This window comes from Aethina tumida, chromosome 7 (assembly GCF_024364675.1).
Source record: "Aethina tumida isolate Nest 87 chromosome 7, icAetTumi1.1, whole genome shotgun sequence".
NCBI lineage: Eukaryota > Metazoa > Arthropoda > Insecta > Coleoptera > Nitidulidae > Aethina > Aethina tumida.
This window is the reverse complement of record NC_065441.1, coordinates 12,538,173-12,555,717: the sequence shown is the minus strand read 5'-3', so window position 1 is coordinate 12,555,717 and position 17,545 is coordinate 12,538,173. Positions and strand designations below refer to the sequence as shown.

The following is a 17,545-nucleotide window of genomic DNA, read 5'->3' as shown; positions in this document are numbered from 1 at the left end:
TAACGAGAAATTTCGGACGACGCGTTATCAATTAATCGAGTGTTATGTTATAATCGGGAGATATTAATATAATTTATATCGTTGGCTCCACCACTCTTTGCTGCGGAACACTAAAATAATTCCTTTTTGTAATGGTTATGACTTTGTCCATGGACGGTCCTAGTAATGATAATGGTTATGGGGTTTTTAAATAATGACGCTGATTTAATTTTATTTTACATTTCTTATATATAGTCCAGACATGATTATTATAGTAACTCAGCATTCTGAATTATGTTTCAATGTATTCCAAATTACTCAAAAATTATTGTTTTATAAAATCATTTCATATCGATTCAAATCTAGTTTTAATGAATATTATTGTATATATAAATTGGTGGTCAATGTTTGAGAGCAGTTAGAAAACAAAATAAAATTTAATTTCAAGAATTGTTGTTTCTTATATTTCCATAACATTTGGTCCAATTTTAAAACTATTAAATTTTTTATATTATATACATAATTTAGAATAACAGAGATCCTCCAGACCAATTTACTGCCGTTTGTGAGTTACTTCAGTTTTAATGTTTGAGGAAAATTAAAGTGAACATTATATTAAATCTTCAATATCTCTGATGATAGACAACTTAATTAAATATATAAAAAATAAAATAAATTTAATACACAGGTCATTTAAAGCTATTGTTTATTTATGGGTTTAGTAAGGTGTTGGATTAGTTAAATAAAAACTATATAAATAGATATCCGTATATAAAGAGAGATACAAAATATTTAGACACTTAATAATTATAAAATTAATTTAAATTAAAAAGAATCGTTCTTTTAATAAATTGATTACTCTACATATGAGCGATAGTGAATTAGATATACCTTTTTTCTCTGGTTCTTAAGACAATGTCCAACTAAATTGTATTTTATTAATTATATATATATATATATATATATATATATATATATATATATATATATATATATAATTAACTTTATGATGACAAGAAGACGAATAAATGAATCATATATATAATGTGTTGAAATTAATGTAAAATATAAATTTTCTACTTCATGAAACGGTATTGGGAGTATCAAAAGTTTACTATTTCATTTTGTGTGCACTGTAACAGTGACAACAATGAATGTCTACATAATGTAATTGATTAGTAAACTGATTCTGTAATTTCCTCGTTTCCCTTAAACTTCAAATAGTTTTTTTTTGTTGTTGTAGCCTTTAAGTAACTGAAATAGTCAATTTCGTAAAGAATGTAACTTTTTCAGAATGTAATCTGTTCCTTGCAGACGCATCAGAAGACTGGAGAGAAAATCCCGTATTCTCAACTACGGATCAATTTTCAATGAAAAACGCTCTAAAGGAACTTCAGAAATGCACCCTATCTAATGTGACACAATAATTTGTTTAGAAATTGAATTGGAACGCCTGAAAGGAAGTTTAAAGTAATTATAAACTCTTTGGCAACTTTGATAGCGCCTATAAATTGATTACAAGTATGTTGATCCAGTTTTATCCATGTTAAAATCATTTAATCACATAAAATTGCGCGACACAACTTATTTTCCCAATCGAAGAAAGAATTTGAATGGCCATTCAATCGAACGAATATGATTTAACTAAAATGAATTCGTTAACGAAATTTGGCCCGTACGTCTCGAATGTAAAACAGACATTTTCAACAACGATGAATAGGGGAAAATGGTGGAATAAATGAAGTGGACAATGACCAGCAGTTCACAGTTCATTTCCTACGGAATCTGCAAATCCCGTAGGCGATGATGAATCTCAAACCTGCCATTACCGATTGGCCGGACTTTCGACCTCCAGAATTCAATAGCAATTTACTTTGACTCAGGTTATTTGAATAAAAGGACTCGTCTATTTTCTCTGTTAAATAAAATAAATGAAGGTCCAATCGTTTTGCCGCACTGGGCAAATGTAAAAAGTAATTTTTCTAACAATTTTAAGTCGATTTAATACAGGGTAAAAGTATAAATTTCTGTATAAAATATAAAAAATTGTAACAAGACGTCAACGTAGACTTCTCGTAAATTTAAGTCTCAAAAACACTATCAATTTTCTAGAAGCAAATCGCCGTTTCCGTGTTCAATCTGCGAATAAATATAACGACGGGAGCAAACGGTGTGTCGTTGCGGAAAAAAAAAATTGATGTATCCGATCCGCGAGACGTTTTTCTTTTTTCGGCACGTCTAGTTCATTAGTTTCATCTGCAGCACTGCAGTTTCAATCAGCGGAGCGGGAGCTTTACTTAAGGAGCGTCGCAGGAGGCACACTTCACATGAAACAAAGACGGCGAGGGCCCATGGAAATCGGAAATAAAGGGCGGAAGGGGGAGGTCGGTTCGGCTGAACGGAAGCGAACACACATGTTACCGAAAGGATTCGACAGGAGGTCTGATTGGAGGCGGCAGATGGGGCATATCAGCATTATTATCTGTTCATCCGGGTTTGACAGGAACATCTTATGTTCCCTCTAATCATAAAAAGATTTGTCTATTGAGAGAAGTAGAAAGCACTTGTGCCCCAATTTAATCACTTCTTAAATTCCTCAAGGCTTTACTCATCAAATCTGATTTATGAATGTTTAAAATATTGTTGAGGGAGTAAAATTACACGTATAAAATGAGATAAAAATGCGATAGAACGTGACATGATTAATTTTATTCGGATGACTGGAAAGCAATGCACCCGATACTCTTAGTTACAATTACTGGGCAAAGAAAAGTTCAAAAGCATCACGCTGCTTTTAGGTCCCAGTGAAAGGCGCCTGTCTACGCCAGATAACGCTATCTATCCCTCAGCTATCCCATTAGAGGCTCAACAATAGTTCCTCGTCGTTAAAGTCCCTTGTACCGAGTTAAACAGGTGTTGCTGCCAGTGGATCTCTGTATTAAGAAAACCTGTAGCAGGCACTCTACATTCAATAGAACCAGTTGAGGGAGCTTCGAATTCTCAAAGGGATATTGATAGGGTCTAATGTTATATGCCTAAAGTATTATATGGAATGTTTGTCCAGAGATCTATATAGACTATTTCGCAAGTTGGCCATCTACTACCACTCAAATGTGACAAAACAGTTTGCACATTGTTACTTAACTGTTTGTTTTATTGAATACACGTATAAAACCAATATTTGTTTTTTATCTATGTTTGTTCTAAGTTTTGTGAATTCTGAATTCTGGTATAAAAACTTTCATTTAATTGAATTAATATAATGTAAAATATTGATAATTTTTAAATTTTATATGCATATTTAAATTATATATGCATATATATGCATATATATCCATATATATATATATATATATATATATATATATATATATATATATATATCAAAAAAATCGACAAATTAATTAATTAATTATTAAGAGGTGTCACATCGTAAATTTAATTAATTATTCAATATAATGTAAAATATTGAGAATTTTTAAATTTTATATGCATATTTAAATTATATATGCATATATATGCATATATATATGCATATATATATATATATATATATATATATATATATATATATATATATATCAAAAAAATCGACAAATTAATTAATTAATTATTAAGAGGTGTCACATCGTAAATTTTAATTTCCCGTTTAAATAACACGGGAACGGTGTTCTCTTGGATTTTGAAATTTTTTAACTCTCGTTAGAGATAATATTTCAAAATGATCAAAACAGATGTTTATAGAAACGCTCTACAAAAAATGTCTCTTACAATTTTTTGATACATTCATTTTCAGTTTTTTATCATTAAAGTTGGAATGATTTAAAATTTTGACATTTTTCTTATTTTCTGACGCAACCATCAACTTTATGGGAAAATTTTATATGACATTTTTTGTATAGAATTCAATTTCCTTGTAGTAAAAGTCTGTTAGTGTAACGATATATACTACTTTGATTATAATAAATAATCAATTTTTTTAGTAAAAATCTATTTATATAAATAAAATGCTTAATTTTAAGCAGTAAAATAATATTTATTTAATAAAATTTTTAGTTTTCTGCAGATAATTTATGATCTGTAAAAAATATCAAAAACTTTTTTAGAGATAAATTATAGAAAATTTAATTCTCTATAAAAAATGTCATATAAAATTTTCCCATAAACTTGATGGTTGCGTCAGAAAATAAGAAAAATATCAAAATTTTAAATCAATCTAACTTTAATGTTAAATAACTTTTGAAAAAATGAATACATCAAAAAAATGTAAGAGACATTTTTTGTAGAGCGTTAAATTTTCTATAAAAATCTGTTTTGATCATTTTCTCTCTAACGAGAGTTAAAAAATTTCAAAATCCAAGAGAACACCGTTCCCGTGTTATTTAAACGGGAAATTAAAATTTATGATACGGCACCTCTTAATATTGATATTCAGAGCTGTAACTTTCATAGTATTTTTTTTTACCATTTCCAACAAGATTTTCGATATAAATAAGAAAAGAAAAATTTGTCGATTTTTTTGAAACAGAAATATTCTAAAATTTGATAGAAAGTAAACAAAATCCGAATCTACAATGCTTTGTTTGGAGTATCAGATATCAAACAAAAGTTTTCAAAAATATACACAGCCACTTTTATAGCTTCAAACATTTTACTAATGCAGGATAATGCACGATCAAAACAGTCTATGTTGTCTAGCCAGTTCGTAATCCAGACCTTAACCCAACAGGACATATCTGGGACATTTAAGGCACTATCCCAACCGTCTGAATAACTTAGAGGATGTGGAGCGTCTTTTAATCGAAATTTGAGAGAATTTAGACCAAAATGAAATTCGAACCCAAATTTTGAATATGTGCTGTCTTTCATAGTATTTTTATTTTTCAAATTTTGTTAGTTTTTATTTTTTTTAGAAACATAATACTTATAAGATTTTTTATAACAACTATAAATAAAAACCTATTTTTAAACAAATATGCATTTACGTATACGTTTATTTATCCCGTTCTCAGAAAATATTAATAATAATTAATAAACTCGTGTAGTGCGCTAATTTCTTGGAGCAAAGTACATTACATATATCTACAATTTCTGTAAAAATTGACATTTCAGTTTCTAGGTGATCAACAGTAGTTGTTTTTAAGAACTCAAATGGTAAATGTCAAAAGCACTTAAATACGTACGAAATATAAAGAAAATATTTGCAAAAGACATTGTATTGTATTCTTAGTTCCGTCCCTAGGGAATGCCAGACAATCGGTTGATATTAAAAATGCCATGCGTCCAAACATTAAAAGACAAAAGAATTGCGGATTGAAACTATTTCCTATTCACCCGGTACAAATTACGTCAAGAGGTTTGGCTAACAAAACTTCTCAAATCTTAGAACAAAGGCAATCGTAAACAACAAGAAGTCCTTTCCCCAATTAAATACCTAAGTCGGGATGCCATTGTGTCCTGCAAGTCGCTGCCATTTTCGTAACTTTTACAAGGGAACCATTGTCTAGAAATTTGTTAAGTAGCAAAGAACTACTGTTGCAGGGATAAAGGATTTTCCGTCCGAGTTGCAACATTGCTCTGTGTACTTTTGCAACTATTTTAATTACTGGATTGAGAAATGAAAAAGACAGACGTCGTTGAATCCTTAAAAACAAATTTCAATGGAAACAGAATAGTCCAGTCATCGGATACCAAACAAATATCCTTTTCATCCCCGATACTCATGCTCTGGAAAGAGGATTAATTAACAGGGTAAAAGTTCCATTCACAATATTAACTCTTTCAGTAAATTACACATAAAAAAAATATTCTACGAAACATGAACATTTTAATGATGCTTCATTAAATGTAAGAATAATAAACTGACAGTCTTTATTAGGAGGATAGCAGTCATAAAAAATAAATATCTAAAAATCAGTTTTAATTGAGAGATAAATACTAAAATACACAAACCAGTTTTATGGACGCAACTAGGACCATTGGCAATCGTTTTATACAATTTAGCACCCTTGAATGATCGTTAAATGCATTTATAAACCTGTTATGTAAAATGGCATTTTTAAAATAAAAGTGAACCGTGTGAAAATATATGATACAATAAATTTTATTGCAATTTGGATGTCATTTAAATCTATGTTGTTTGCGAGTTAAAATGAATTCATTTTTTATTTTAATGGTACGATCAACTATCGACGTAATCTATTTAAAAAAATAAAGCTTTATAGGTTTAATGTGTCAACGAACAAATTGATGTGAGCACACGTGTATGGGAAAAATACAATTATAAAATTATTGGAATTGCTTAGGCGCATGCCGGCTCGAAAATGGGGTCCTCAGGGACGCTAATGCGAAATGAGAGGAAAATTGAAAGAAATAAAGGGCTGTTTGTTATTGGACAGAAAGAGAAAATTGTATGTAAAGAAAGGAATGACTTCGGATGTACTTGCGATTAGATACGTTGTCAACCTTGCAGGAAAATTTAATTTTACAAACTTGTTTGGTAGGAGAATTGGGTGGAATTGAAGTTGGGTGGGAGGTAGGCGGAGGAAAATTGAGGATTACACAGAATAACGTCTCTTTGATACACTCGAAACTTGTTTATTCTTCATTGGATTCAAACAAAATCAATGGAGAGCCGCTGTATTTTTTTCTAAACATTGGATTTACGGGGATATTTAGGATACACTGTTCCAGACAATCGAAATTTAATTTCGTTGTTGCTAAACACCTTAAAATTAGTTGTTAATAAGTGGATTACTGGGGTATATTTAATCTTTAATAATTATCGTTTTCACCGAGATAATAATCGAAATGTTTAATATATGATGGATTTTTGTTGATTTATATTGTTTGGGAAATTATGAAATTAACATAGAAAACATGAAAATACAAAATAAAAAATATTCATTCACGAAATATTGTTCTCACATATAAAATTTAATTAGTAATTATAAATAAATTAAACAATATTTAATTCCACAAATATGATTTTCGATTGTATGGGATTATTTATGATATTATAACTCTCCTATTATTTAATTTATTATAGAAGATACAAAAGAAATATTTACAAGGTGAATGATTTTTTATGGAGTACGTTATACTTGAATATTTAGTGGTATGCATGATATTGGAAACATATATTTTTTGAAGTGTTTCTAAAACAGATGGCCAAAACGCTTCCATTAATGATGAAAATCCAAAATAATTTTTTTCTAAAATTTCTCAATTGTTTTTAAATTTCGTAAATAAATGTTACCTTAAAATATATCCCTACAATTTAATGTAAAAAACTTTTTTCCACATTGATACATTAGCATAGATTTTGGTGTGTTCTCCCTTTTTTCTCATGCTATTTTTATGCTGTTTTTTTTTTTTAAAACTATTAACCATTTTATATGCTTCCTTACTTTTGAGATACACTGATTTTTGAGATATTTCAGTTTTAATGGTTGGAGAAAGTGATTTTCATACATTACAAAGTTAAATAGACACACAGGTATTTTTATTTAATTTAGATAATTAAAGAAAAAAATTAAAAAACTTGCTAGGGACAATAAAATTTAAATTAAAAAGAAGATAATTAACTAAATTAAAATGTTGGAATACAATTCAATATAATTTTAATGAGACATTATTTTTATTAACACTCTACAGATGTACAATATGTTTAATTAAAATAGAAGTTCCATCTCTAAGGATACATTAATGCTTCAACATTTAAAATTAATAAAATGATTTTATGTTTGTGGATTTTAATATAATATTGATTTTTTCTGACTCTTATTTTGTGTCAATTAAAAAATAACTACATATTATAAATATTATGTCTCGATAATTGTCTAATTTTGTGGCGTAACCTTTGTCCATAGAATCTGCCAATGAAGAAGTATTTTTTATTAATAAAAACGAAACGGAATTAGAGTAATACAAGCAATTTGCCAATAATAAATCACAATTTAACGACGAAAGATTTATTATAAAAAAAATCTATCTATCAATATTTCAATTTGCTTTTATCCCAAACAAACACAAATTGGGAATTCCGACGACTTGATTCCGGATTTCCGGATTCACTTGTCAATAATATTATATTAAATAATACCCTGGGAATTATTAGCAAACCGTAACAAGGGGAAAAAAGTCAATCCGATTTGAAACCTAATTATAAAGGTTTGTTATAGGAGATTTTGCATTTTTCTTTCCAACGTACGGGATTATCCTGGGCTCGACATTGTGCAGTTTTCCGGGCTTACGTCTCATACAAATAGATTGTGGGGTTGCCATGTTAGTTAGGGTGATGCTCACTGGGGATTTTCACCTGATAGAACTTTCTGCGATCTATGGGATTTCTAGATTTACATGCTTTATTTACGACTTTTAACCCCCGACGTATATATACTTTTTAATACCATACAATGTTCTATTTTGCAGTGTCTAAATAAAAAATAACGTGTCTTTTATTTATCAATATTATTTATTTAAGTTAAACTGTATATATTACATATATATGTTACAGTGACATTGAAAATAAAATACTCTGTTTCAAGAATTTTGTATATATATGCTAATTTGGTGAAATAGTGAGTGAAAAATGATTAAAATTCATTCATAAGTTATTTTTTTAACTAATAATAACTTGAACTTGTTGATGATCCAGACATTTATTGACTTTCTTTGGCATTGATCTAATGAGGAATTTTCGAGTACTTGCCAGGACAACTTAGAACGTATGTAGGAAATGAGGTTCCAAAATATCGTGTATGTATTACTGTATAGTAAAACTACACTTAATGAATAAAACACACAAAAATTATACAAAAAAATGTGAAACATTTTTAAAATCTGATGATTTTTCTACTCACATGAAGTGTATACTCCAAATATTGTTAAAATTGAACCACGAAATTTATGTGTCAATATAAATTAAATTTTTTATAGCCCTTAAATTAGTTTATATTTACACTGTATTTAAGTAACTTAATTAATTGATTTAATTTAACAGAAGGAATTTAAAACAATTAAAAATATTATTTTATTTAACAATTTTTATGTTATGTTTATCACGTATCGTTTAAAAATAAATACAATTTGATTTTATGCATGTAAGTAACATTTTACCAGGTCTCTTATTTTCTGTTATGAAAATTTAATAGGAATTTAATCAGAGTAATAATTTTAATAATTTAATTATTAAATAACTTTAATCAAATTTTTATCTTATTACTTTGTATGAAAATTTATATAGACATATTATGTATATCAATATATAAAACAAAATAATGTGCAGATAATTAATCCGCCGTCTATTGTAATCCATAAATGAATCTAAAATTTAAAACAGTACAGTACAGCAAAAAAAAAAGAAAGCATGGTTGAAATGATCAAATAGGAGATTTCCATTGTCCACCAATGTGTGCTTTCCAAATTACAACAGTTGAATGGAACGTTTATTTATACGTTGATGGACACAAGGACCCTTCAATGAGCGAAATTCATAGAAATTACATTAGCAATCAAATTATTATTTGCTGTTCTGATTATGAGTGGCTTTGTTTGAACGGAATATAACCGTTCCGGAGTTTAGTTCCTGGTTAAATTGTCGAATTTGGAGACAGAAGATACGTTTAACGTGCCACTTTGTCATTCATTTGGAATTCGTTAACGATTTAGTGTTTCGAATTAGAGGAGGATTCGTTGTTGTTTTTATTTTATTCCCCTTTTGATGCGTTTGATTGTCCAGTTTTCGGTTTTTTAATTCACCTTTCCATTCTATTTTTCATATTTAGTAACCATTTTTATGTGTTATTTTAAAACATTAAATTACAGTTTGTGTGTGTCAGTTAAAAATTTTAAACTACCGCATTAGGGTTCATTAAATAAACCGCAATGAAATGTGTCGTTCCAAAATGCTTGCTTTTCGCATGGAAGCTTATTTTAAACGGCGCAGTGCCCCGGACTTAAAAAATATCACAATAAGACATCGTTAACGAGCAACTTTGAACGGAACGTTTTGTATTTTTTTGCCCGGGAATCATTATATTAATTCAAGTTCTTGATAAAGTCATTACGGGGAATCCAAGTTAGTCGGTGCAATTATCATCATTATTTGATTGCAGGAGTTCGGAAAAAGTAAAAGTTGGTCGGAACAGGGAAGGGAAACGTGCCGGATATACGGTGATAAATGCGGTATAATGCAGAGGCGGGTTTTTGTTTTCGACAAATTGTATTAAAATGATAATTGCGTTTGCAGAACGTCAAAATTACTCTTACCTCAAAAAACTTCATTATCTCTTCACAATCCTCCCAGATTCGTCCTTAATGAGGAATCCCGGATATCATTTTACATGTTTTTTACTTCGAAATTATGATTTCCTTTCAAATATTAAGTTCCATAGGTTTAATAATTTGGTTTAATAATCGTAAATTTTTATTTGCCTTGTTAGATAATGTTCGACTGTATAATTATTTCTTCAATAATTATTTTTATTTGTTAACTTGAGCTCAATAAATAAGTTTTTTCAAGATTAATTATTCCTGACAACTTACTTTATTCTAAAATAATCAAATTCTGTATAATTTATTCATTAAATAATCGTTTATTTGATAAATTTATTATATTATGGTCAGGTTATAGCAAGATATTGTAATATAATATATTTAGATATTTCCTTACTTAAATAGGTGACCACAATCAAATTAATACTTGTAGTACTTCCCAAAGTATATTTAAATTCACCAAATTGACAAGTACAGTATAAATAAACTGTAAGTAAAAAAATAATTTGGAGGAAAAAGATTTTTTAGTATTTCATCATACATTTTTTCAACAGATGAAAACTCAATATTTGCCATAATATTTATAACTGGAACTTCTAAAATATATTTTTCCTTTATATAATACTGATTTGGCTATAAAATAACATTAAATAATTAGAAGGATTTTTTGATTATCAATTATTGTAGGTTTTCGAATTTGCTTTCATCTAAAAATATTTTGAAGACTTATATTTAATCTGATACAATCATCACATTGATTTGGTACCTTCTTGTATGTTTGAGATTAAATTACTACAAATAACATCTAACATATGTTTTCTTTCAGATAATACTGTTAAAGGTAACAAATCTGACTACAGAGCTAAGTCTAACAAGATTTTCTAGTTTTTTGGATATATGAATAATTTATTGATCAATTATTGAGTTTTTTTAATTTTCTTTCATCTAAAAATATTTAGAATATTGTTCATATTCAATCTGAAACCGTAATATTGTCACCATCATATTTTCTTGCATTTTTTCTATATATTTTTTCCTTCAGATGATACTTTGTTAAACATCATTCATCAGTCCAAAAACCTACGTCTTATAAACAAACACAAACTTGTTTGATTCGTGAATTATTTGATCATTAATTATTGTAATTTTAAAATTAACATACATCAAAAAATATTTTGAAGAATATTTATATTCAATTTCAGACTGTGATATAACCACCAGAATGTTTTATTGCCTTCTTTATATATTTGGAATTAAATTCGTTCGAATAATACCTATATGTGTTTTTCCTGCAGTTATTGTTAATTTGGTTAATATTATTCGCCTAACTACAAAGCTATGTCCTATAAATTGACGATGTTTTGGATATATAAATGATTTTTTGATCACAATTATTGTTGTATTTCCTTCAGATGATTCTTTCTTAATCATCACTCGTCTAATCCCAAAGCTATGTCTGATTCCAAAGCTAAGTCTGATTCCAAAGTTACTTCTGACATATTACATGTTTTTTCAATATGTGAATTATTTTTGATCAATTATTATAGTTTCTCCAATTTTTTTTTTTTTCAACAAAAACATTTTGAAGTGTGTTAATATTCTATTTTAGATCATGTGAAACATTCACCATGTTTTATTTCATTCTTTTTTTCGAATTTTTCATTACTGTTGTGGTTAGATGTTACTTTGTTAAACATCTAACCACAAAGTTACGCCTGACAAATTTAAGCTTTAATGGATATGTGAATGATTTTTTAATAATTTTAGTTTTTCCAATTTTAGTTTTCAATTATTTGTCACCACTTCTTTTTAATTAAATAAAATTTGAATTTCATCAATATTTAAATAATTTGTTTCACATTTACATATTATTACAAAAACAAAATTCGTATAATGAAATTGATAAAATTTATTTAGATTAATTTTTTTAATTATGTCGTGTATTTAATTATGACACTGTATGTACATATATTTTTTAATTAATACATATTAAAAATTTGCAAAAATAAAGAAATTACTTTTTAATAACAACTACGTTTTAATTAAAAACTTGTTATTGCCAAGTTTGTTAAATTAATAAAAACAATCCATACACATATGAGTATAAATTATTTCAAAACAACATTTATTACAATAATTATTAATGTTAATTAATATGTCATTGATATTGTGATAAATAATTTTCTATTAATAATAAGTAGACACGATATAATTTATTTATTTGCGATTATTAGACTTAAATTAATTTACAATTAATAGTTTTAATTATAAGTTGGTATTTAAAATATATTTTTTTCTAAATATGTTGGAGTATTTAATATTGAATGTTGACTAGATTAAATTATTCACGTTAGTAATGGATTTTACAATAAATTGGCTAGAATTGATTATTTGATTACATAACATAATTATTATAAATCAACTTACCTAACCTAAACAACACAACCTAACCAAATCTAACGTAATAAATGTGAATTTAAGCTAACTACGTAATTTAATCTATTCTAAAAATATTTTTTTAGCTTAGATTAGTTTTAATTTGAAAACAATATAAATAACTTAATTATTAAGATGTTATTGTTGATTAAAATTTTAGGACGAGTCGCCCATGTCCAAGCCTATTATGAGATCAGATCGAGGCAAAGTTTTCTCGCGCTTTATCGGCGCATGAAACTAGCGGTAATAGAAGAAGCGGTATTAGTCCATCGATGCCCGATAAGTTCAGCCCGTCTGATGGTCGGCTGCCCCCGAGATTCCCCAATTACCTTTACTATCCGACTCTTCCTTCCTTGAAGCCTCCGGGGACGCAATCCCGACACCGGTCTCATTATGCTTAATCTACCTTTGATCAATTACTTTTGTACCTCGCTCCCTGCTAGATTTGACGTCAACCAATTTTAGCCGGAATGGTTTTATAATTTTATTTAAATGCTCCCGCAAAAGAGTCTCTTAGAGCTTGACCTCAGCTTCCGTACAATCTAGCCTTAGCTGTAAATCTGATTTAGACGAACTCGCAAGGGTACCAGTGGAATTAAGCTTAACAGATTTTAAGTATGGGAGATTCGGCGATATCGGGTTAAGCCATTTTAAAGCTCATTCTCATGATTCCGGATTTTGCAATAGATTTTATTGTTGGACGTATTGCTATGCGATGAATAGTAATTCACAACACGAAATTATTCGAAGTGTAGTTTCCTACGATAAATTTAAACAGAGGAACAACTCATTTCGCTGACTTCATTCAAATTCGGAGCCTGCAACTTAATACGGGAAAAGTTTCTCGGTTTAATTTTTTAAGCGAGATTACTAATAACGTTGAATCGGAATGTAAACAACGTTATTTGATTTCCACGCTGCAGGGATATTTGAAGTGGAAAACTGTTTTAACAAGGGCACTAACATTAAATTAGCTAACCCAATTATATTTTTAAAGCACTTTTAATTCGTAAATTGATTCATACACAAAGTATAACTCCTAAAGTGGTAATGAATATATTCAATTATAAAATCCAATTTTCAAGAGTTAATCTTGAAACAACCGCATTAGATGTTCCTTAAAAAGTTACTTGAAGTTTTGGAAATAGGACTTTTCTTATCTTATTATTTACAACAAATAGATAAAGACACAACTTACTGTTTCTTAACATTTTTACTTTTTATGTGTGTGTGTGTAAATAATTAGATTAGGATTTCAGAAAGATCTTGATCAAACGACCCTAATTGACCCATAATTTACATTTATACCTTTTATGCCATGGTCAATGGAGAGACCTTAACATTATCAGCAATCAGATTGAGAATTAGGGTGTAGGCCAAGCACAATAGTTGGACAGATAATCGCCATAATGTAGTGGATTGGAGCCACCGGCTTTGATTACTGATGAGACAATGATTGGGGGCACGTTTATCAAAAGGCAGAATCTAGTCACCTATGCGCCGCACTGCGGACACACCATTCGAAGCGATGTGCTGCATGGACGCCGTGGCAAAATACCGAAACTGAATTCGACGTTTGGCCCGTTAAAGGAAATTTGCGATGTCAATTTATTCTAACACGGTTATCGACTTCCAATTATAGATTAGTGGTTACGTGATGCTAAATTATTCTGTTATTTTGAACGGGATATTTAACTAAAACATTTCTGTTCAACTTTAAATTAAAATATTTTAAAGTCATGATACCGTCATTGAAACTATATTTTCAAGTTGATTAGTTAATGTCCAAACTCAAAATACAACTTTTTATATTATATAATAATTTTAAACTTAACCTAAACTAACCCAACCTAACCTAAACTATCTTGACCTCAACTCTCTTTACCTAATATAACTTAACTTAGCTTAACTTAACCACAAAATATACCCTAACCCATAATTTACATATGCCTATATGATACAGACAAAGAGGATCTTAAATATTTGATGTTCTTCAAGAGGGGAATCTTAAGACGAAGGAATAACCATTCCCCCTATATAAATACCCTAGAACGTGCCAGAGATTACTTATTCCAATGGATTCCCTCGCCAATTAACACCCCCACGCAACATGCTGGTATTGAGGAATTGGGCATTATTTCCCCAGATTTAATTACTTACCTTATTAGGGATAAGTATACCTAATACATTAATAGTAAAGAGCCCTAATTTTATATTCAATTTGCTTTATTGAAATTTCATTTTTTCAAGTTTTGACATAATTATTTATGTTTATTTTATTATCTATAATTAAACCTGGTCGTTACAAATTAGTAAGTAATTAGCATGGCGTCATAATTATCAACTCATTAGCGTTTATTTACTAATGTTGCGACACTTTGATAAAAAACACCATTCATTTTATTTACATTATCATTTAACTGTTGTTAAATTTCAGATGAAAGAATTAAATATGTTAAAGGAGCATTTATTTAAAAAAATATATTTTTTTGTTTTACAAAAATATGGAAATAAATTTAATTAAACAAATATTTCGTTTAAAGGAACATATTCTACATAATTTTTAAAAACACTCCCTAGTACCTCTGCTATTGCTTTGCCTGCTCCAGGACTAATTTCCTTCATCACATCTTGCCAATTTTCATTTAGTAGTTGATTCATGGAATCACCTGAAACAGATTTAAATTTAAAACAAGCAAGGTGATTAACGGTAATTATACCTAAGTTTTTATCTCCGTTGAATAACTTGTCTAAATGAATTAAGACTTTTTTTAAGTTGAGTTTCACTTTGATTGTATCAACTTTTACATATTCCACGTTATTTTTGTCTACTATTGACCACGATACATCTACGTCATATGCTCCATCGACTGAAAATATTTTTATTTAAATAATGCAATTTTAATGATAATTAAATAATAAATTACCAAATGTTATATTCGCACCTCCGTGCCCATTAATTGGAAGTACTAGAATTTGACCCTTTATGTCGTAAACTCCTTGGAAGTTCATGGGTCCAGCAAGTTGGATGTAAGCCTTATTATTTTTAAGATCTATCCTGTAAAATTATTTATTGTGAATAAAAAAACACGTTTAAAAATGTACTTACGTTAAATCTGAAATTTTCAAAGTTTTAAAACCTATTACAACCAAATCAGAAAATTGTATTTTTAAATTAGGGCCACCATCGATGTCGATTAGTGACACTTTATATGGACTAAGTGGAGAATTTTTATATTTTTTATCACCTGAAATGATATGGCTAAAAAAATTAAAATTAATATAAAATAAACAAACTTATTACCAGCTATGATTGACGATAAAGCCGCAATTGCACTATGTTTAGCACAGTCATTTAGATTTGGGTCATTTCTTTTACACGGTCTGATATAATCAGCTGCAAAAAATATTCAATAAACATTTCAACATAAATATTCAAATATTTAAATTGAGTTTTAGTATAATCAATATTATCTTTCATATATACTTAATTAATTGTTCTTAAATCTAAATTTATGTTTCATTTCTTTTACTATAAATTGAATTTGTTTCAGATTTGGCGGGACTGGATAATACATATTTTTGCTGAATATGTCAGACAAAGTTTGACCCAATAAATAAATAAATAATTTGTTCAGTATGTGATAACATGATCAAATTTAATTCTTATTATTTTAAATCCCAAGAAATTATTTTAAAAATTAAAAATAGTCTGTATTACTCCATAAAATTCAAAAACTTATTGTAATGTATGACTCATACTAGAAAAATTAATTATATATAATTTCCTAGATATTCCTTTTCCCAACTAGATAAATATTTGTATATGGGAAAATAAGGAGCTTATTAAATAATTTCAGTTTGTTATAAATGCTTTAATAAAATTAGTTATACGTTTACCCAAATATCAATGATAAAAACAAATTATATATAGAATAAAATAATTTTAATATTCATACTTAAATTTTGGATATACTGCTTAGAATTAAATGAAAATTGCGTTATTTAAAGTTTAGATTAGTGGAAAAGTGTTTCATTAAATAAAGTTGTCAGCTGGTAAAACTCTAGTACTTACGAAGGTGAAGTGTTGAAGTGAGCACCACTAAAGCGCAACTGATGATCCACCACTCGGTTATCATGTTAAATGAATATCCTGAATAAGAAACTAAACTATTTATAACACCTGTACTCTAAAGATGATCTTGAGTCAATGTTGTGTACACATGTAAATTACATGTTATAGTTAAATTGTTGCAAAAACTAACGTGATAATTTTTACAAAAAGTTACGCATTCAAGGTAGTTCAGAAGTACAATTTATTTAAAAAAATTCAGTAAAAGAAAACAATAAATTGAAAGAAATTTTCTTAACCTTCAATACTTGATACCACCTGCAACAGGTTTAAAAAATTATTGTTAGTTTTAAATATATCAATAAAAACACAAAGAATTTTTTTGGAAGTAATATATGTATTGGATTTTACCTGTAAATTGGTTTTTTGCAGCCGGATTAAACAAACATATACGAAATATACAAACATAAACAAATAAATCGATATGTTTTAAAAGTACATGCAAACAAAATACTAATATTAAAATTTTATGAATTTTGTTGAGGTATAATGAAATACTATATAAATGTGCATTTTAATAATTCATTTTTGTACCATTTTATGTTGCACATTTTCAATAAATAAAGGTCAATGTATTTTTATTATTTGTTGTCGAACAAGATTTTTCGTTAAGCATAGAATTTCAAAAAATAATTATATTTAAGTCATTTTAAAAAATAATTCTACTTTTTCAATGTCACTGATTAATTAATTATAAATCTGTTTATATAAACGTGAATA

At 28.1% G+C, this 17,545-nt stretch overlaps 1 protein-coding gene across 1 annotated transcript; it reads right to left on the bottom strand.

Annotated features, from left to right (window-relative positions):
- Positions 1-15,026: 15,026 nt before the first annotated feature.
- LOC109604789 (protein takeout) lies at positions 15,027-16,833 on the bottom strand. The gene is made up of 6 exons (XM_020021326.2): positions 16,769-16,833; positions 15,998-16,090; positions 15,803-15,941; positions 15,621-15,751; positions 15,414-15,563; positions 15,027-15,362 (listed from the first exon to the last, which is right to left on the bottom strand). Exons 1-6 carry the CDS (start codon positions 16,830-16,832, stop codon positions 15,214-15,216), a joined length of 726 nt encoding a protein of 241 aa, XP_019876885.1. The 5' UTR covers position 16,833; the 3' UTR covers positions 15,027-15,213.
- Positions 16,834-17,545: the final 712 nt, after the last annotated feature.